This window comes from Anser cygnoides, chromosome 20, assembly GCF_040182565.1.
Source record: "Anser cygnoides isolate HZ-2024a breed goose chromosome 20, Taihu_goose_T2T_genome, whole genome shotgun sequence".
Taxonomy (NCBI): domain Eukaryota; kingdom Metazoa; phylum Chordata; class Aves; order Anseriformes; family Anatidae; genus Anser; species Anser cygnoides.
The window spans coordinates 6106939-6127732 of record NC_089892.1 but is presented as its reverse complement, the minus strand read 5'-3'; the positions used below and the strand labels follow the sequence as shown (position 1 = coordinate 6127732).

At 62.5% G+C, this 20794-nt stretch overlaps 1 protein-coding gene and 1 long non-coding RNA gene across 3 annotated transcripts in view; one reads left to right on the top strand and one right to left on the bottom strand.

The window, feature by feature from the left end:
* Positions 1-6934: 6934 nt before the first annotated feature.
* On the bottom strand, positions 6935-9118 carry IER5L (immediate early response 5 like). Its single transcript, XM_048055368.2, has one exon. It carries the CDS (start codon positions 8731-8733, stop codon positions 7756-7758), a length of 978 nt encoding a protein of 325 aa, XP_047911325.1. The 5' UTR covers positions 8734-9118; the 3' UTR covers positions 6935-7755.
* Positions 9119-10018: 900 nt separating this feature from the next.
* LOC106047298 (uncharacterized) overlaps positions 10019-20794 on the top strand; it is an 86973-nt gene continuing 76197 nt past the window's right edge. For both annotated transcript variants that reach the window (XR_007160187.2, XR_007160184.2), the window contains exon 1: positions 10019-10157. This is a non-coding gene — a long non-coding RNA (uncharacterized lncRNA). The remainder of the gene's footprint in view (positions 10158-20794) is intronic.

Genomic DNA, 20794 nt, shown 5'->3' with positions numbered 1-20794 from the left:
CCATTGCTAAAGGACCAAACTCTTCCAATATTGGTAAGCGTCGACACATCCTGCAACGGTGACAAACTACGTAAAATCGTCTGGTGGGGTGGTGATAGAGAAATTCCAGCTAGATGTTAAGTTACCGGATTATGTTCTTTTATGGGGTGCTAGCTGATCACCGAAAGTGGCTGTTCTGCAAAGTGCCTTCCTTTCTCCGTGCGCAGAGCATGCACCTTTAAAAATATTAGTTTAGGTATTACATCTCCCCTTTGAACAAATTCCCTTGTAGGCAAGAATAAAACTTACAAAAAGGCTGTTACAGAGATCATCAGCTCTCTATTAGATAGCTTGGAATATGCTCCACTAGCACCAGAGTTTAGTCTTCTCCAAATTACTGTAGAGGATTTGACTGTATCTTGCTGATCCATCCACATTTTAATTTCCTCTGCACGGATACATATTGCAGGATGCTGGAAATCCCCAAGCCCACTGGAGCTGCAAGACTGGATGTTTCATCCTGTAACACCAATAAAATGTTAATGCATACTAATAGCAACAGCAAAGGGGTTTATGGAGCGAGCTTGGAAGTATTTTATAATTGCCAGGGTATCTGTGTCACGGAGAATTTGGGGTTAGAGTCATCAAGTGGTGCACTTTGTCAACGCAGGAAAAGAGACCCCCTCGAAGATACCTCAAACCCACTAATTTTTATAATTAAAGGGGGAAGAAGGGAGAGGACTCCCTGGGGGGGAAGTAAAAGACAAACTGCATATCCATGGGAGAGCCGCGCGGGGTCCTGGTGGATGCAGACGCCGCGGGTTGGGCTGCCAGCTCTGCCACAGCCCCACCGTGCCCTATGCACGCTGCCTCAGTTTCCCACCTGTGAACCAGGAATCAAAGCCGGTCCTGCTGCCTGAACCCAGTAAATCCAGGCAGGAGGTGACATAAAGACATCATTACATGAAATACCGGTGCAATACTGGTTGGCTTCCCCGCGCGTTGCTCTGCCCGGCCGGAGCATCTCCCAACTCCCGGCACCTCCTCGCGTTTCGGCTCAGCCCAGCCAGGCGGCGTGGCTGTGCTCACCGCGACCTACAGGTCCCCAAAAAGAGACAAATTTGAAACTGGGGGCAGAGGGAGGAGGTTCCCTCCCTCCCCCAGCATTTCCATGCACTGCTCTTGCTGCCAGCCTCCAGCTGTGCCCCTCGTCCTGCCTGTCCCGCGGGCACGTCCCTGGGGTGCTCCTGGGGGATACGGGGACAGCGCAGAGCCCAGCGGGGCTCTTGAGATCCTGCCCCCTGGAAGCCGCCGATCCCTTTGGCCGGTGCTCACCTCCAGCATTTCTCACGCCGGACCGGGGCACGTGGCCTTCGTGCTCCGTGGGTGGAAGGGGAAGAGCCGGGATGACCCCGGTGCTGCTTGTTGGACTACGCGTGCTCCAAAACCTGGGGATTTTCCAGAGTCAACAGATCCCGAGCCAAGGTTTAAGCCCGTGGCAATGCCTGAACCAGCAGGCAGCGTTGGGCCGTGCCGGAGAAGCTCTCCTGTGAAGGCTCCTTAACCAACGCTGGGACAAACGGGGGCTGCATCCTTCCCGGTGTCCCTTCTTGTCACCGAGCCGCAGGAGCAAGCCGTGGGTGGGCTGCGGTGGCCGTGTCCTGGCTGGGGGGGGGCTTTTTAGCCACCTCCTTCCCTTCTGGTTCGCAGAGGTGGAAGAGACGGGCTGACTGCGGTGCCGTGGGGACCCCAAGTGTGGCCCTTGCCAGGGGAGGAGGGCGGTGGTGGAGCTTGGGGTGGCTGTGCCCCGGCTCCGAGCCCTGTAACCTTAATGGGGGGACCCCCCAGGCACTGCCTCGTCCCTGCACGGGGTCACCCCGCACCCCAGGTCCTGCGGGACGCTGCCTGCAAAGCTTCCCCTTGCCTTCCACCAGCAGGAGGGCAAAGCCCCCAGCCCAACACGCGTATTTGGGCTGGTGTTCGCTCTCCAGCACCAAACCAAACAGCGGGTTTCTGAAAATCTGCTCCCCGAGCCGTGCAGCCGACGAGCCTCCCTCTTAGGGGTGAGTTCCCCCGAGTGCCCCATACCCCGAGCAAGGGGGGAACAAAGGCTGGAGCAGCACGGGGCACCAGGTGGCTGGGCGAGGAGCAGGAGGATGTTGTGCAAAACGTCCTCGGGGAGCTTGGGAACGGGCGGTTTTGTGAGCAAACGGGCACCTCAGAGCAGGGCTTCCCCACTTCGAAACTCCCTTCGCATCAGCGTTCACTTTCATGGTGTAAAACCTGGGGAAATGGGGAAAAAATAAACATCTCTTCACGCGTTTCAATGCAAAAGCCTCACCGTGGAGAGGGAAAGGGGGAAAACAGGGCTTTGTTGGTAGTTTAAAAAAAAAGCCCCCCAAATGAGACTGCGGAAATATTCACGGACCAAAGGCAGGCGTGCCTGGTGCTACAGCACGGGGCTGCTCCTGCCCTGCGGGGCCACAACACGACCCCTGGAGCTCGGCCCCATCCTTACAGGGGTGACTCTGCTTCGCCCTGCTTGGGGGGAATTAAAAGCGGGGTTCAGCAGCGCCTCGCTCTGCTCTGCCCTGCGGCCACCGGGCGCGTTTTCAGCATCAGAAATGGGGCCGGGCAGGAGAGAAGGAGCAGCTCCAGTCCCGTAAGAGCAGGTGGAGGGGGTGACAAGGAGCATTTTGTGGGGGCAGCACCGGGGAAAGCCCTCGCCCATCCCCTGGGCAGCAGCAGCCGCAGAGTTAATGCTGCTCCTCGTCCCCCCGCCGGTGTGGGGCAGGTGCCCGCTGCTCAGCTGGCCCAATGGTGGGGCCAGAGGTGGGGATAAATAAGAGCAGGGTTGGGGCTGGTTTTCCTCTCTCATGCCCCTGCAGGAGCTGCACCTGGGGCTGTGGGGCTCCTCTGCTGCCCTCTCCCCCTGGGCTGGCTCCTTCCCTCGCTGCTGGCCGCCCCGAGCCTCTGCTGGCAAACAGAACAGGTGCCGAGGAGGGCAGGTAAGCTGAAGGCTGCTGGGTTTTGCCTGGCCAAGCTGTCGTAGCCCTGATTTGGGAGGGTAGCAGCCGGGTTTTGTTGTTTCCTCGCCCGTGGGGGCAGCAGCTCCTTTTTTTGGAGACCCCTTGTTGGGTTTTGCTTGGGGGGAGTCTGCGCCTCTGCTTGCTGCGGGATGCGCTCTGTGCGTCTGCCTGGTGCCGCTGAAACCCCAAAGTACCCGGTGGTGGCTGCCAGGTGCTCGGGGTTTTGCTTCTCCTGCTTTGCAGCTGAGATGTGTGTGTCGATGATGGCTGCTCCGTGCTCGGTGCCTGCTGGCTGTCCACAAAGTGCCTTTCCTCCGGTTTTCCCGGCGTGTTGTTCGCTGGTGGGTGCAGCGCCCGATGTCTGTTCTCACACGACAGCCCCCTGTTAACTTTCACGGCGCGCACCGGTGAATCCAGGGTAGGCTTAGCGTGGGGAGCAGCATTAATCATCAAATCTATAAGCAGGATATAGAAAGGCCAAATGTGAATAATTACCGCTCGGATGCTAATTACCTGGGCTGAGACCAACCCGAACATACTAAACGCGCCGCTAACAGGAGCAGCCTCCGGTCCGCGTTGCTGTGTCCCCCGTAGCTCTCATGCTGTTATCTCTGCATGGGAGTAGTTCAAACATCTGCTAACACGTGCGGGTCCCCAAACACGCTCCTGCTCGTTCGTCTTTGAGCTGGGGAGATGGCAGGGGCTCGTCAGAGCTGATGGATCCCGCTCTGGGATCTGCAGAGCACAGAAGCCGCTCTTCCTGGTGCCAAGGGAGCCCTTGGGTGCGTGGCGATGTCCCCCTGGGCATGGGCTCTTTGTAGTCCAGCAGCACGAGGACATGGTTGGGCTGTCGGCTCCTGCACGCGGAGCAATGCATGAAATCGTAGCGAGCCCTGCAAACATCACAGTGTGTTGCTGACTCTTGCTGGGCTCAAGGCAGCCCTGACCAAAGTGGGCAGGCGGGGGAGGAAAGCAGGCAGGTGCTGAGCCCACACAGCTCAGCTGCGTGCTGGGGAGGCAGCGCCGGCCCAGTTACGGGAGCAGCACCTCCCCTGGTGCGGGGTGGCTCGTCCCCCGAACCAAGGGGGCTTCAGCACGGTGACACGGAGGGGACCCTGAGGATGGGATCTGCCCATGGAGGAGAGCATTTGGCTGTATTGTGGCTGAGCCCAGGCTCTGGGCAGAGTGGGGCTGTGCTGTGCCGTGGGGTTCCCCCGCTCCCCTCGCACCTCCTGCGGCTCTGCCCCTGCCACGCTTCATCCTCAGGGCCCCTCCAGGGCTGCCAGGCACAAAATTGTGATGACTCTCCATCAAGGCACACGAATGGGTGCAAGGATAAAGGACACGGAAGGATCTTGGGGGTAGAACTCAGCAACGCCACCTGTATCGCAGCGTGGAGGTGGGGCAGCCCAGTGGAGGGCAGGTTTGGGACACGGAGTGGGGTTGGGGGTTCCCCGTGCGTGAGGTCCCCCAGATTTGGGGTGCTCCAGCCCATCTGCTCGGCACCTCGCCCCCGGGGCACTGCGCTTCCCTGCGGGCACTCCTGGAGCTCGGGAGGGGTGAAAACATTTTGCGCCTGGGAGGTGAGGAGCGTGTGTGCGAGCGCCAGGATGGGCTTGTGCTGGGGGTGCAACCTTCCCCTGTCACCTCCCTTCTAGCCTGAATGCTTCTGCCATCATGATTAATTTATCAGGTACTTATGAATATGCAGATGAGGCGCTGGTTTCCAGGCTCTGCTTTCAGGAGAGGCTGTGTGATGGGCTCGCTGCCGCTGCTGCCTTCTTCAGAAGAGAAATGTCATGTACCGGGGCTGGAAATAAATAAATAACCGTGCCGCCGAGAGCGCCCGACTCAGCGGCTCGGTGGAGCTGCGGGATCTGCTCCTTCCCCACTGCCAGGGGCTTTATCCATGTCCCCCTGCCGTGTGCACCCCGTCTCCCCCACCCTGCGTGGTTACCCGGGGCGCAGAGATGTGTTTGTCCCCTCTGGGCTTTGAAACCTTGACGGGAGCCCCAGAAACTTCCCCCGGGAGTGGTGCAAGGGGTGGCTGCCCCCGGGGAGGGGATGTTTGGAGAGAGGGGTGCGCCTGGGGGGGGGGATGAATCCCATGGGGATGGGGGGGGGGTCTCCAGGTGATGCTTTCCTTCTGCTGGCGATCTCCGCACCTGGAAGACTGGGTGCGGGCTGGGACCAAGCTGCTGGTGGCGTGCCCCGGGGTTTGTGGGGCTGCGGGGTGCAGGAGGGTTTGGGGCAGGCAGAACCAGCTGGGGGGGGCTCTGGGGGGGCTTCGGGCTTTGGCACCTCTGACCCGTGGGTGTCTGCAGGAGCACCCGGCTTTTAAACCTTCCCCCAGACGCCGCCTGCAGCTCTGGGTTTCCCACCGGGGAGGGCGGACGGCAGCAGCTGCTGGGGCGCCGGGCAGCGGGATGGGGGCGAGCGAGGCCCCGGGCTCTCAGGTGCAGGGAGAGGGCTTCTGCCCCCCCCCCGGGATGGGGGAGAACCCCCCCCCCCCCCCGGAGCATCCGACCCCTGGGTGCCGCAGGAGCGCTCGGCTGGACGAGGGGGTTAGTGATGAATTTTAATTTGATGAATTTTAATTCGGGGGGGGGGACGCCCCCTGCCCCGAGCTGGGGTCGGGGCCGCCCCCCCCCCGGCACTGCGGGGCCCGCAGCGGGCACCAGGGGGCGCCGTGGGCGCGGAGCAGCGGCCGGGGGGGGGGGGGGGGGGCGCGGGGTGCGGGGGGGTTTTGGGGCGCGCTCCGGCTCGGGTCTGCGCCGGGGGGGGCGCAGCGGCCGCGGCCCCGCTGCCTCCCTCCAAGGCCTTGGCGGAGCCCCCCCCCCGTTGCCCCCCCCCTCGGATCCGATTTTTGGCCGCCCCCCCCAGCCCCTCTATCTCCGGGGGGGGGGGGGCTGGGGGGTGTTGGGGGGGTGCCGGGGGGGGCTGGGGGGGGGGGCGGCACCAGCTGTCGGGTTTGTGCCGCCGAGCGTTTTTCACGGGCTTTTTTTTTTATATAAAAAAGAAATATAATAATAATTCTAAAATGAATTCACGCGTCCCGAGGTGAGCCCGGAGGTGGGTCAGGAGCGCCCGTTGCGTTCATTCATTTGGTTTAGAGGAGGGGAGGGAAGGAGGAGGGGAAAAAAAAAAAAAAGGGCACACAAAAAGACAGAAAAAAGGGAAAAAAAAAAAAAAAAACCCACACGCACCACCAAGTGGCACGGCGCGGTGATAACAAACTCCAACTCAAAAAAACTTCCCGAGCGCACCGGGGGACGCGGGGAGCGCGCAGGAGCTGCCCCGGGGGGGGAACGGGGGGAACCGGGGGGGGCAGCCTCGGTGTTCCCCCCCCCCGGGGCTTCGAGCAGCCCCCCGAAACCCCGGGGGAGGGCTTGTGCCTCCTGCCGGGGGGGGGAGGCGAGGGGGAAGCCGAGGGTCCTGGGGAGGGGGGGGGACAAAGGGGGCTGTGGGGTTTGGGGGGGGCCGCTGTGGGGTTTTGGGGGGCCGGAGCTCCGTGAGGGCTGCCCGGTGCTGGGGGGCGGGGGGGGGGGCGCGGGGGGCTCCGGAGCGGGGCTGCGGTGAGCAGGAAAGCGAGGGCACAGCAAGTTTATAATCGACTTTTTATTAAGATTATAAATTTAAACAAATCTGAACAGTTTTACCCGGTGATATACAATTCCATATGCACAAAAATACAGGCTTACAAACAAAGAAAAAGGAGGAAAAGAAAAAAAAAAACAACAACAAAAAAAAGAACGAACCCCAACAGACCGTTTGGCAAAGCATCCTCAGTTACACACAGTGCTGGTACCGGGGAGTTGGGAGGGGGCAGGCTGCAAGAAAACAACAACAAAAAAAAAAATAAAAAAAAACAAGGGGAGGGGGAGACCAGAAAACCCACCTTTTTACAACAAAAGGTTTTTCTTAAAAAAAAAAAAAATCCCCAAAAAAACCACAAAATCAAGAGGCTCTACGGGAGACAGACCCCTTCACAAGCCCGAACAATGCTGGGTGAGGGGTCGGAGGGCTGAAACCGAGAGCGGCCGAACTTCGGGAGGGGGCAGCGGGGCTCGGGCACCTGGGGCAGAGCCGGGCCCCCCCCCCCGCACCTCGCGTCCCCCCGCGGCGCGGAGCGGCGGTCCCACCGCGACCCCTCGCACGCGTTTCTGCTGGGAGGAAAAGTTCAATTTTCTCTTTTTATTATTTTTTTGTCCGTTCCCCCCCCCCCCCCCCCAAAGAAACGCACAAAAGCGAGCCGGGGGGGGGGACACCCGGGGGGGGGGACACCCCGCTCTCACGTGGCGCTGCCGCCAGCACCGGCCCCCGGCGACCCCCGGCCCCGAGCCCCCCGAGCGGAGCGGACACAAAGAGGATTATTTAAACGGGTGCTTTCGGCGGTGGGGTTTTGTTGTTGTTGGTTTGTTTGCGTTTGTTTGCTTTGTGTTTTTTTTTTCTTTTTTTTTTTTTTTCTCTCTCATCTCTGCAAAAATAAAGTCCCGGGACCTTAGATTTTTTTTTCTTTATTGTACAATTTATAAAACACTAGCGTGGCTCTGCCCTCCCGCCCCCCCCCCCCGCGCACCCCTCGGCACCCCCCGCACCCCCTCCCCTCGCCCCCAACCTTCTTCCCCCCCTCCCCGCCTTTGTTTCTGGGCTCCCCTCGGCTCCGCACCCCCGTTCCGCGCCCCCCCCACCCCAGCGGTGTGTCCCCCCCCACCCCCCCTCCCCTCGCCGGGCTCCCCGCTCCTCTCTAAAACGCGACGATGGCCCGAGTCCAGGCTCCCAGGCTCGCCAGCGCCTGCTTGCTGCACAGCTGCCCGTTGAGGGGCTGCTCCGAGTCCGCCTGCTGCCGGCTCACCAGCCCCGTGAAACCGGAGCCGAAGATGGAGATCAAGTTGGAGATGTTGGAAGAGTCCTGCGGGTGCTCGGCGCTGTACTCCTCGAAGCGGGCGCGCTTGGTGCACGGGGCGAAGGGGGGGCCGCCCGCCACCCCGCCTCCCCCCGGCTCCCCTTCCTCCACCCCCTCCTCTTCCTCCTGCCCCGGGTAATACTTGCGCTTGGTGCCCGGTGCGGGCGGCGGGGAGGCGAGCCCCGGTGCCGGCTGGCAGCAGCAGGGGCACTGCGAGCAGCAGTCCTGGTGCAAGTACCCGTTCTCCACCGTGGTCACGACGTGAGTGTCCAAATCCAGCACCGTGGTGCGGCTGCTACAGTGCGGCGCCCCGAAGTCACAGCCGGCGGCGTACAGCAGCCCCGGGGGCGAGCCGGGACCGGGGCCGGCGGAGGAAGCCCGGTAGAAAGCCGGGGACGAGTCTCTGCAAGGCGCTCGCTGCAGCTCGGGGGGCGCCGCGCACACGGGCACCTCCAGCAGCTCCGCGCCGCCCCGCACGGCCGAGCAGCTCCGCGCCTCGCGGTCCTGCGTGTCCGGGGGCAGCGGGAGCGCCGCCAGCTCCGGTGGGGCGGCGGCGGAGGCGGCGGGGGGCGGCGGGCAGGCGGGCATGGCGAGGAGCGGGGCGCCGTCGGGGTAGTGCTGCTGGCGGCGGTAGAGCTCGGCGTAGCGCTCGCTCAGGTAGAGCTGCCGGGCGTTGCGGAGCACATAGGAGACGAGCAGGTTCTTGTGGAGCTTGATGCCGCCTCGCTGCGTGCGGGAGCTGTGGATCTTCCGCAGGGAAATACTGATCAAACTCTGCGCATCGAGGGTGCACTCCATCCTCCTCCGGCCCCTCAGCATCTGCTCTCGCCACCCGCGCAGCCAGGCACCCCGGGCCGCATCCACACGGCAAGCCGGGAGGGTGCGGAGGGTTGCAAAAAGGAGGATAAAAAGGCGGATTGGAGGGGAGGGAGAGGAGGGGGGGGGGGGGGAGGGAAATAGAAGGGGAAGGGGGGGGGGGAAAAAAGGGGAAGGGGACAGCAGAGCTCGAGGTCGCTGGAGAGCGGAGGGGAGGGGGGGGGAATAGAGAGGGCTGTCTTCAGGGGGCGGCCAGCGGCGGGAGCGGAGCGGGCATCGCCGTGCGCGCCGGTGGCTCCCGCTGCTGCTGCTGCCGCCGCCGCCGCGCTCCGAGCAGGCACGGCGCGTGCAGGCAGCGCCACCAGCGCCGCGCGCGCCCCCGCCCTCCCCGCGCGCCGCCCCCGCCCTCCCCGCGCGCCGCCCCCGCGCCGCGCCCGCCCCTCCCCTTTGCCCCGCCCGCCGCCCCGCCCCTCTCGTCTCCTCCCCCCTCCCCGCCCCTTTCCTCTCCTCCCCCCCCGGCCCGTACCTGTCGCGCAGCGGCACTGAGCGCCCGCCCGCCCAGCCCCCGCCTTTTATAGCGCGGCGCCGGCCCCGCCCCGCCCCCTCCCGGGGCGAACGGCCAACGGGGGGGCGGCGGGAGGCTTGACGGGCGGGAGAAGGGGCCAATGGGAGGGAGGCGGGCGCTTGGCGCCGTTCAAACGCTGACAGGGGCGGCGAAGCCCGAGCGGGGCCGGGGCTGAGGGGGGCCCGGTGCGGGCGCCCTGGTGGGGGCTCTGTGCCCCCCCCCCCCCGCCGCCCCACTCGCCCAGGGCGGCTGTTTGAGTCCCCCTGCCCCTGTGGGGCACAGCCCTGGCACCACCGGTTCCCAACCGAGCCCCGACGTTCCTCTCACAGTGGCACCTCCACACACACAAACCCCGGGGGCACCGCGACCCCCCCCCCCCCAGCACCCCGACCCCCGCCGGCTACCGGCCCCTGCACCCCGACCCCCGGCTGGGCACCAGCCCCTCACCCCGAGACCTCCCCCGGTCCCCAGGCTCAAGCCCCCTTTGCATGCCCCTTCCCCTCCTGGGAGCAGGGCCATGCATTGGTTACTGCTTAGGGAAGAGCTCCACTCCCACTGCTTTTTACCTCAAATCGGGAATGGGGACCATGTGTGGGTTGTTGTTGATCAGGGTCTGCTAATTAAGGGCTCCCATCCTGCCCTGGTGCATGCAGCAGTCTCTGTTTTGCATAGCCCCTGTATTGAGGGGGTGTCCAAGGAGGGATATTTGGGGTAGGAGTATTTGGGGTAGGGGTATTTGGGGTGTTAAAGGGGTGCCCCTATACTTGCTGCTGAAGGATCCAGCCACCCAGGGACCCCCCCCAGAGGCAGCAGTATGTGAGGAAGGCAGTCCTGGCGCAGAGGAGCTGCCCTTGGCCAGCAGGTAAGAGCTGGTGTGGGTGTGTGGCAGGGGATGCTTAGGGAAGGGGCTGCTATGCCAGGGTGGGAGAAGGGCTGTGGGGAGCGCTGGGGGTCCCCCCTTTGCTGCCTGGGGTAGGGTGGGCGATGGTTTTTGCATAGGGTTATGGAAAAGCTGGTGCTGGAGTATGTACCTGGGCAGTGATCACCCCGTGCCTGCAGGCGGTTAGCAGTGTGTTGGGCAGAAAACCCCCCCAAGCCCCCTAGAGCAGCCCAGCCCCCTGAATGTAGGGGCACTGGTGGGCACCGGGCTGCCCTCCCTGGTCCCCTTGGTTTTGGGGGCACCCTATGCTGGTTGGATCTGTAGGATCTAGGCTGGGCTCTGCTGGCTCGGCTCTCCTGCATCCTCCTGTGTGGCTGGTGGGCTTCGCCCAGGGGCAGGGGAGCAAGCCCAGTGCCGTGGGGGATTTCTCCCTGTGGAAGGGTCTGTGGGACCCCAGCTGGGCTGGGGCAGCTCGTCGTTCCCTGAGAGGCAGCTGGCGTAAATCCTTGCTCGTGGAGCACCTGCCTTCATCGTCTGCCCTCAGCTGTGCAAACTGGGGTGAGTGACACTGAGCATTACCGAGCTCTTGCAGGATCCTCTTGTTGTGGTTTCCTCGTCTGCAAAATGGAAACTAATCACAGCCCTGTCCAGAGGGGGGGCTGTAAATAAAGGCAGTGGGTGCGGGCAGCGTTTGAGGTGTGGGATTGCACTTTCTCTCCTCTGTTAGTCTCCTTCCCTTGCAGACCCTCCTTGCTGCACGTTGCCCTTCCCAAGGCTGTGCTGCAGCTGCAGGAGGCGATCTGGTGGAACAGGACTGGCTCCTGGGGCAAATCGTGCTGAGTTTTGGCTGCTTCTGTGTCTAGACCCTGGTTTGCTCTCGCTCAGAGGGACCAAAGGCTCTGTCCCTGCCGGTGTTGGTGCCTGCAGGCTGAGCCCCGGCTGCGGCTTTGCTGCATTTCTGGGGCCCCCGGGCAGTGGGGAGCCAGGGCAGCGAGTGCTGCTGCTGACCCGTGCAGGCAGCGCGTGCTGCCTTACCCAGCTCACGTTTGCTGCTCTCTGGACCATCTCCAGCTGTGAAACTCCAGCCCTGGTGGTCCAGGCTGAGAGCCTGGATTGCTCGTCAGCCGGCTGCTGCGGGGTGGCTCGGGCAGCGTGCACGGTGCCAGCCACAAAACATTGTCCTGGCAAGCGTCCTCTGCCTCGAGCTCCTGCTCACCATCCTGCCTTGGCTCGGAAAGCAGCGTGGCCTCAGGACACTGCCCGGCACTGGCCCTGCTCATTTTAATCATCCCATGGCCCTGCTGGCTGAAGGTTGTGGCTTTAACCAAAGGGTTAGGTGGACTTTGCAGGGCTCTGTGTGCAGTGGTGCTGCATTTATCGGGGTGCAAAATGTGCTGCGTCCTAGGGTGCTGTGTCCTCGGGGCTGTTTGGGTGCTGTGGGACACCCTGGTGCGGGGGGATGCTGCTGGCTCTGCCTGCAAGAGAAGTGCCCTTTGCTGTAGCTGCCTGCAAAGCCTTGTGGCACCAAGAAAACCCAAGAGCACAGTAGGAGCCTCTAGGAGACGACGATGTAAATAAGATTCCGCTCTGGGTAATTAATATCAGGCTATAAAACACAGGCCCGATCCTCTGGCTGGCTGCTGGGCACTCTCGCTGCTGGCGAGGCCGGCGGCGGCTGCCTGCTGCCTCTCCTCCCGGCTGGCTCTGCTGGCAGCGCGAGCGGTTTGTTCGCAGACACGGTGGCTTTAATCCTGGAGCCGGGACGGGCCGCGTGCTGCAAGAGCTGTGCCGCTCCTGTTTGGCCTGGGATCTCCAAAAGCTGCCAGAAATGGAGACTGGCTGCTACCTGTCTCGGCACATGACTGTGAGCTCTGCTCTTCTGGAAGAGGGTAGCGAGTCCTGTCCGTTTCCTGGTCCCGCAGCAGCAAGCCGGGGCAGGATGGGGTTGTTCAGTGCTTGCCTCTCCCAGGGAAATCACTCTGTCCTGTCCGACATCCCCAGCCCCTGGTCTCTGCTGGGGTTTGTGCGTCCTTCCCATGGGAAAAGCCCCCAGGGACCCTACTGCTGGAGGGGCCGTTTGGTCCGGAACCACCTCGGTTAAATGTAATTGCAGCTTTCACCTGGCCATTAAACGGCGAGTGCCATCACTGCCCCAAAGGGAAGGAGGACGGGCCCAGGGCTGCCTGGAGGGCTGTAGCTGTGCGTTTCCCCTGCACAATGCTGGTCCTGGGGGAGCCGTGGGGCTGAGCAGGGCGCAGCTGCCCCGCGGGTGTCCCGGTGCCAGCGCCCGTCCGTGCTGCTGCGGGCTCCGGCAGCAAACCTGGCGGTCCGCGGCTCTCAGCTGCAGAGTAAACAAGCTGGCAAGAGAAACCATTTTGCTTCAGCTACCAGGAGAAACCCTTTTTAGGTAGCACTTCCAACTGGCAACGCTCTCCTCTGTTAACCCCCTCCTTCCCTTCCCTCTGAAACCCGAAAGTTGTTGCAGCGATCGGGGAGAGCAGGCAGCCTGGCGTGTCTTTGCCACCCCGAGCAACGAAGGCAGACGTGAATTTACTGCTTGATCTTGTAATTTCAGCGCAATTAGACTAGCTGCTACAAAGCAATTTCCCCCTAAGCCTCGGTCTCAGGCCCGGGCACTGCCGAGCTGCTCGCAGACGAGGAAGCGTTGGCTGAAACACGGGTTTTTTGGGCGCACCTGGAACCTGCCTCCCCGGAGACGCGTCTGCGAGCTCGAGCTGTGGGTGCCTGGCATGTCTGAAAAGGAGCCTGCTTTTCAGGCTCGCTTATTACGAGTCAGGCACCCAAAGCTAGTGGGGAAACAAGCCAGAACAAGGGCGCAGGCTGAGCTCCGGGTGCTGGGCTGCCCGCTCCATCCCCTGGGCCAAGCAGGAGCAACGCAGCCTGGTGGCACCGCAGCGTGGGGCTCGTGGGGGCTGCAGCACGCGGGGGACAGGGCGCGTCGGCTCCGGAAGCCACCAGCCCCCGGTGGCAGTGTGTCCGTCCGTATTTATTGGGTGTGCTGTCATCTCACCGTGGTATCTGTTAGCTCTTCCTCGCAGCTGCGGTCCCGTCAGCAAGACAGTCTTATCCAGGGTCACGTATCTTGTTTAAAATCTTGCTGAAAATGGGGTGGAAGTCACATTGCAGAAGCTTTAATTGGATTATTCCCCCCCTTGCTTTTAGCCGGGAGCTCTGTAACGCCTCCCAAACACCGCTGCAGCACGGGGCATGGAAGAAGCGGTCAGGACTTTGATCCGATCCGTCCCTCCCCAACTTCACTGACTCATTTTCCTCCGTTTGTGCGGCACCCTGGTGCTGTGCATCGTGCGCTGGCCTGGGCCCTGCTGTGCAGGGTATGGGAGGAACCTGCGAGCTCCCACAGCGTCGTTTTATGGCATCTCCCCGCTGCACGGCCAAGCAGGCTCTGACCCATCCCAGTGCCCAGGGTGGTGCTTACAGACGGTGCTGGTGCCTCCTGCGCCCCTTCCAGTGCTTGGCAGGAGCTACGTGGCTCCTGCTTGGACTAATCCTGGCAAGGTGGCATTATGGAGGTGATCGCTACCAGGGCCTTATCGCTGATCCTCTCTGCAACACTATCCTGCCACAAGTGGGCAAATTTTGGCTGGCGATGACCCAGCAGAAGAGGGGGTCCCTGCCTGTGCCGCTGTTTTTTCACCCCATGCATCGTTTTCCTGCTGGCTTGCTGTTCCCACAGCTCAGGCTGTGTTAGCAGATCCCTTCCTTGCTGGAGCTGGGGGAAACGAGCTGTTGGTGTGAGCAGAGCTGCGGGTGTTCCTGGGGAGGCTGCAGCACCCCAGCTGGTCCCCGCGTGGTTTGCTTGGCTCGCCTGGCACCCAGAGCCACTGGGGCGATGCTCTGCAGGGGTGGCATTGTGGTGCTTCTGCTGCAGGCGCTTCCCCAGCTCTCCGGTGAGCCCGTCGTGCTGTGCTGGTCTCTGCTGGTGCCTCGTCTCCTCGTTTTTGGCATTTGGAGATCGTGGGTTCCCTGCAGAACCACTGCAGGGTGGTAAAACCACAAGGGTGCTGCAGGTTTAGGAGCTGCCTTTTTGGGGAGGGGGGATGAAGTTTGGTGTCCAGCCCCTCCAGCGAGCACCTCAGACTGGGTTCTTCCCTGGACCAAGGGGTGAAAATTTGGGATGCTGCTGTCCATGCAGTCCATCTGTGCTCAGCACTGGTTGTTGTCCGGAGACAGGGGCTTAGGATTGCTCAGGGCAGGTCCCTCACCTGGGGGCCTTGTGACCATGGCCTGTGGGGTGACTCCTGGGGGGATGCTGTGACCTGTGGAGTCTCTTGGGGTAGGGAAGGGAACAAATATCATCTGGAGCCAGTGGAGAGGTGAACGCCAGGCTAAAGGACAGCCCTGAGCTCCATTCCTGCCTGGGAAATGTGCCTCTGTCCTCACAATCTGGCTGTGGGCAGAGCAGCCAGGTTCCCTCTCCATGCTGGTGTCTGTGCATCGTCACAGGGGAAATAGAAAGAAAAGCCCTCAGAATTTTTTTGCTGCATTTGGGGCCGAATCCCTGGTGTAGGTTTCACTGGGGGCTGTGGACAGGAGCACAGGGTCCTTGGAGAAAGCAAATCTGATCGGGGGGCTCAGCGCAGAGCTGGGGGGTGCTCTTGGCATCCCGGAGCTGCCTGGGGAACTCGCTGCTGCCCCTGGATCATCGCTGCCAGGAGGGCGGGATGCCCCAGGCAGCCAGGGCTGTGGTACCTGATAGCAACCTCATTTAACTGCTGAGCACAGCCCCTACCCTAACTGCAAAGCCTCCAGCACCAAGGAGGGCTGCTACCCGCAGCTCCCTCCCAGCCGGAGCAGGATGCGACCCGCTGGGGACTTTGCAGCCGGGCTCCCCGCCACCGACGGGACCAGCGAGCCCTTGGAGGAGCTCGGGGAGCTGGGCGTTCTCCAGCGCCTGTGATCTAGGGCTGATCGTGTCTCTCTGCCTCCGCGTCGCCTCCCACCCGTCCTGTCTGGTGGTTTGGAGGTGCTAACCTGGGCAGGGCAGGGCCCGTCCCGCTGTGCTGGCAGCGTCTGGCCCCGATGGGAATTGCCCATCCCCAGGGGCTCGGGGTGCCGGCAGCGATGCTTGGCACTGGGAGCAGCCCCCGCAGCGGGTCCTTCCCCGCTCCCCCCTCCTGCCAAGCCCCCAAGGAGCACAGTCGGGGTGGGTGGGTTGAGCAAAAATCCCATAAAATTGGAGCCACGGCTCAGATGGGGTCTGGAGGCTGTGACAGCACGTGGGACCTGCCTGGGCTCTGGGACCCGGGCATGGTGGGGGTCCTGTCTTTTGGGGAGTGCCCCGAAGTGTGTGCAGCCAGCTGATACGGGGCTCCAGGGTGGTGAAGCAGAATGGAAACGGCAACTTTCCCCCGCACAGCTCTTGCAGCTGGGGAGCAGCGTGGCCTTGCCGTGCCCACGGATGGACGGACGGACGGATGGATGGATGGCCGGAGGACTACAATCCCCGGCAGGGAGCGAAGTGCCGGGGGGATGCCGGGACTGGTAGTCCCCGGTCCCGCTGTGGGGTCCCCGCTGTCACCGGTGGCTGGGGCGGGGGACCCGGAGGGGATGTACGGGCTCGGGGAGGAGCCAGCGCCTTCACCCACTTTGTTGTTAAATACCTTAAAGGAGCAGTGGCTGCGCCCGAGCGAGCTCCCTAGCGGAGCCGCGCAACTCGGGCCGTGGGCTTTTTAAAGATAAAAATCACTCGCGTGGCCTTTGGGATTAACGGGCTCCGTAACTCCTTCGGCGCCTGGGCACCACCGGTGGCCTCGCCATTGGGCTGCTCCCGCATCCCCTCGGAGCATCCTCCGCCGAGCATCCTCTGGTGCTCCCAGGGCCGAGAAAAATCGGTGCTGAGGCCGTTTCCTCGCAGGGAACATCCCCGCTCGGCAGCCCTGCGGATAAAAAGCTCCGCAGAGAGGCAGGGAGCGGCACCGTGGGCAGCCGTGCGCGTTTCTCGTGGCACGGCCGTGACCTGGGGATTTTTCCCCCCCCCCCCCCCCCCCCCCGCCCCGGCGTAAGGCAGTCTGGCACACGGTGCCTCCAGCCAGCCCGGCCCTGGATGTGCCCAGCCAGACACCCACATGAAAGCCGCCGCGGCTCGCCTGGCTCCCAGCCAGTGGCCACCTCCAGGCAGCTCGCGAGGACCTGGGGGGAGCCGAGAGCGAGGCACCCACCCCTGGAGGGCGAGGGGTGAGGGGTGAGGGCTGGGGTTGGCAGCGGGGCACACGGTGGGACCAGCACCTGGGTGCGGACCCCATAACGGGATGGGGTTGTCTGTGAAATGCCGGTCCTGGTAGAGCCGTCCGGCCACCCGCTGGCCCCCGGTTGCCTCCAGCTGCTCTGCCCCTCGCCTCCGAGCTGCAGCAGAGGGGCTGGAATCGTGGAAATGAAAAAAAATGTGCTGGAGAGGGGCTGCCGGAGTGTGCCATGGGAGCCTCAGTGGCTGGAAAATCTGGAATTGCCACCGAAACACAACTGGCAGGAGGCCTGGGGTGCTGCAGGGAGCCGGGCTGGTGCTGAGCCATGCTCTGGGGCAGGTGGTCCTGGCCTGCCCGTGGCCACACACCGCAGCTCATCGCGGGCTCCTGCTGGCCTGAAGGCAAAGGGAGGGTTGGGCAGTGCTGAGCCCGCTGCTCGCAGCCCAGGCTTTCTCTCCTGGGGTGCTGGGGGGGTGCTTGCCTGCCTTTTTCCTTCCCGGGTGCAGGTGCTGGAGGCAGCACTGGGCACGTCGGGTCCTGCCTGGGCCCAGGTTCCAGCTGGATTTGCCGGGAGTTCAGGCTCGTGTCCGTGCTGCTTGCAGCCCGTGCTGGCCCCGCTGTAGCTGGGAATCGGGGTTGCCTGGGTGAAATCCTCACCCAGAGCAGATGAAATCTTCCCCCGGGGTGCAGAAAGCTCCTGCTGCGTGGCTGGCATGTCAGGAGCAGACGGGCTGAAGCTCTCCAGAGCTGCGGAGGGACCTGCGGTGCCACCTGCGAGGACCTGCCTGCTGGATCGCCACCCGCGCAGCTGAGATCTCTTGGGCACGTTGAGGGCGGTGGAAAGAGATCTGGGCTGCTGCAGAATCTGCACCAGGCCCCTGCTGTGCAGGAGGGAGCAGTGGAGTGGGAAAAGATGCCTGGGGGACCCACCGGTGAGGCTCTGAGCCCCGACGCAGCTTGTGGGAGGGCGTCACGGGCCGCATGGGGACCTGGTGGAGCTCTCTGGTGGGGGAGAGCACAGAAAGCTCCCCTGCAGGCACCTGCCTAGCTCTGCTGCTCGTTCCTTTTTGCTTTTCACCCCTTGCCTACTCCTTGGGAGCCTCGGACCGGCCGCCTAATGCGTTGCGATGGCTGCGTGGCAGCGGGTGCCTCGGAGGAGCCTGTGCCGGTGCCTGCCGAGGTGCGTGCCCCGCCGCGCTCCCCGAGCTGATTGCTTCTGACACAGCCCTGCTCCTCTGTGCCTGCATCCTGCTCCCAAACAGAGCCCAGCCCCGTCTTGCTCTGATGTTGGAGCAAAAGGCCCGAAAGGTGAAATGCAGCCCCCCGGGGGAGGCAGCAGGAGCTGGGGGTTGGGGTCCTGGAGGTGAAGCTGTTTGCAAACAGCTCCCCGTGCGTGTCTGTCCCGGCACACCGCTGTTCGCAAGCCTGGAAAGCTTCTGGAAAGCCTCTAGAAAGGGCAGAAAAGGAACGTGGATAACGTCGCTGGGCTAGCATTGCTGGGGGAGTTAAGAGCCATCCGTAGGAAGCTCAGTTTTTCCCTTATCCCCCTGCACGTTGAAGTTAATTGCATTTCCAACCGACACATCGAGCTGTCCTGCCGCAGCCACCCGCAGCCAAGCGGTTGCTCCGGGACGTAACCTCTCCTCGGGGGTCTCACCCTCCTGGGGGGACAACATCTTTCCCAGGGCTGTTTGTGTCAGGTCTGAGGAGCCCAGGGCTCAAGCTGAGCGTGTTGCCAGGACTCCACGGGTATCTCTCGAAGGTGAGACTCGTCAGGCTTAAGCAACGGATGAAATTTTTTTAATGGGTGTTCAGCAGCCACCGTGGAGATGCTTAAGGGCATACATTTTTTAAGAGCGTAATGGATGTTAAGCTCTCAAAAATAAATCCTGAGTCTCTCTAGCTTGGGTTTCCCAAGGTATCGGTGGCTAGCTTGAGATGAGAGAGCAAGATGAATGAAATAAAAGGCTTTTAGATGGTGCTGAGCACCAATGTGGAGCTCCTGCGTTCCTTGTGTGCCTGAGCTACTGCTCGGTGCTTTGGGATGCTGAGGGTCAATCCCAGGTGGATGCTCTGAGGACCCGCACCGGAGAGCAGAGTTAAGGGTTTTCTCCCCGATGCTGAGTTGTGCAGAGCGAGCGGTGCCAGGCTCTAAAGCTTCCCACCCGGAAGATTTCATTGATGATGACCAGAGGCTGGCTCGGAGCTGCGCGGAGCCTGGTGAGGTGCAGAGAGCAGGGTCCAGGCGTGCGAGGTGGGCTCGCGGCTTTGTCACTGCCAGCAGCAGGACCTGCATGGAGCAGCTCTGCCCAAACCATTGCAGGGAACTGGTGGCGGAGCTGGGAAGCACCAGAACATCCTGGTTTCACCTCAAAGCAGGAGCCTCCTCTTCCATCCAGCCTTTCCCAGGGCAGCCCTGTGCAGGGGTTTCCTCCCTGGCCGTTGCTGCCAGGAGCTGGGGCAGCAGGAGGGAGGCTTCCCCTCTGGCTGGTGCAGCACGGCAGGGCTGGGAAGCTGCAAGGAACCTGCTCCATCCTTCCCCAGCTCCCGTTACCCCCGGGCTGGGGAAGCAGAGCCGCTCCTGCTCTCTCCGCAGCGATGCTGAAGGAGGAAGGAAGCGGAGGAGCGCGGCGCTGGCGTGGGCAGCACCGCCGAGGGTGCCGGGCGGCTGACAGCCCCAGACTTGTTCAGTGCTCGCTGCTTTCTTCCCTCACCAGAGCAGGGAAGAGAACGGAAACTCCAGGAGTGCCGAGCTCCCTGCTTGTCTCCTCCTGCCCGGGGAAGCGGGAGCAGCCCTGATCCCGTGCACAGCCCCGGGAGGCTGCGGGTGGATGCAGGCGCTGGCATCCCGCAGCGCTGCGCCCTCGCGCTGCTCTTGCCAGCTCCCCTCCCAGGGCTGCCTGGAAAGCCTCCTGCCTTCCCCTTGAGGTCGGCTCGTACCTGCCAGGGGCTCGGCCCCGTTTTATGGAGCTGTTCCACGAGGTGTGCCCCGTGAATGCCCTCCCTCGGGCTGCGGTACCGGTATTTGGTGACGAGCACTGCTGGTGCGTTCGGTATGCCGGTGAAAACAGGGCTCTGAGCAACCCGTGCCAGGTCTGTCTGGTCCTTGCCTGCGTTTTGAGGCAGGTGCTGACCTGCTTTGAGGTGACAGGTCTTGAAATCTCTCATATTGCAGGTGCTTTGCTGGCAGGAGAAAGCAGGAAAAGTGGAGATATTGGGGGAAGATCAGGGGAAAATGGCTGCTGGAAGCATGGGTTGGTGCAGAAATGTTATCGGCTGTTTCTCTAGTTCAGCCTAACCCTGCACGCCGGTACGGGTGGTGATCCTCGTGTAATTATGACAGTTGGACAGTCACATTTTTCTGATGATGGAAAACCCGTGCCCTTGCTTGGGAACATCCCTCAGGGAAAGTGTCCTTGAGTGACGGAGTACCAGGGAATCCTGGAGAAGGAACTGTACCTCTCCAGTGCTGGTAGCAGAGGTTTTTGGTGACTGAGTGTTTCGTTCTCTGCCCCTTTTGTTGGTGGGATGTGTGGGGGATGTGGTAACTCCTGTCTGCCCAGCAGGTGGTTTTTTTATGGGGTCCAACTGCCTGCGTTCACCCCCAGGGCAGCTCTGGATGCTGTGCCCCCCTCGCTCCCGTCCCCTGGGAGGACATCGCAGCTAACCCAAAGGACAAAGAGCTCTGTCCTGAAAGCCGTGCGGATCAAGGCTCTTGCTTTGTGGTTTCTGAGGAGCAGCAGCTTGTGGTTTGTGTCCTCTGGCAGGGCGCTGGGATGGGAAGCGAAGGGAGCACGTTGCCTTTACTTTGTTTTGCACATCTGTTTTTTCTCCTCCATCTTCTCCAGCCTGCTCCGAGCACCAGGAACCTCTGCTCATGTTGGGAGGCTTTCCTTGGTAAATGCTGCTTCTGCACATCCCCACGGCTGCAGCGGGGTGTGGAGGAACATGCTCTTACCCAGAACAAATGTGCTGGTTCTCCGGGCTCCCCGCTGCCGCCTCTTTTGGGACGAGAGGAGGGAGGGAAGGAAGGAGCAGGGATCTCTGCTCCTTGGCACAGCTGCACCGGGGTCTCCGCAGCTCCGAGGCATTGCAGCTCGTCCCCAGATGGAGGGCAGGGCCCTGGGGGTGTTAGCCGTCTGCTGCTTTGCTCCCCAAAATTACCTGCAGGCTGTTTCGCGCTGCTGCTACCCACCGAATGGTGCCGAGAGCCGCGCTCCCCCCATTAACCCCCAAGGTGGGTGCAGATGACTCCCCTCCTGACATGTGTGTGATCTGGGCGTCTCTTCCCGGGCAGCTGGCGGGTTATTTTTGGTCCTGGAGCAGCCCAGATCTAGTTTCTGCCGGGGCGAGTCCCTGCCCAGCGCCGCGCTCGCATCCCCGGTGCTGGCGGGG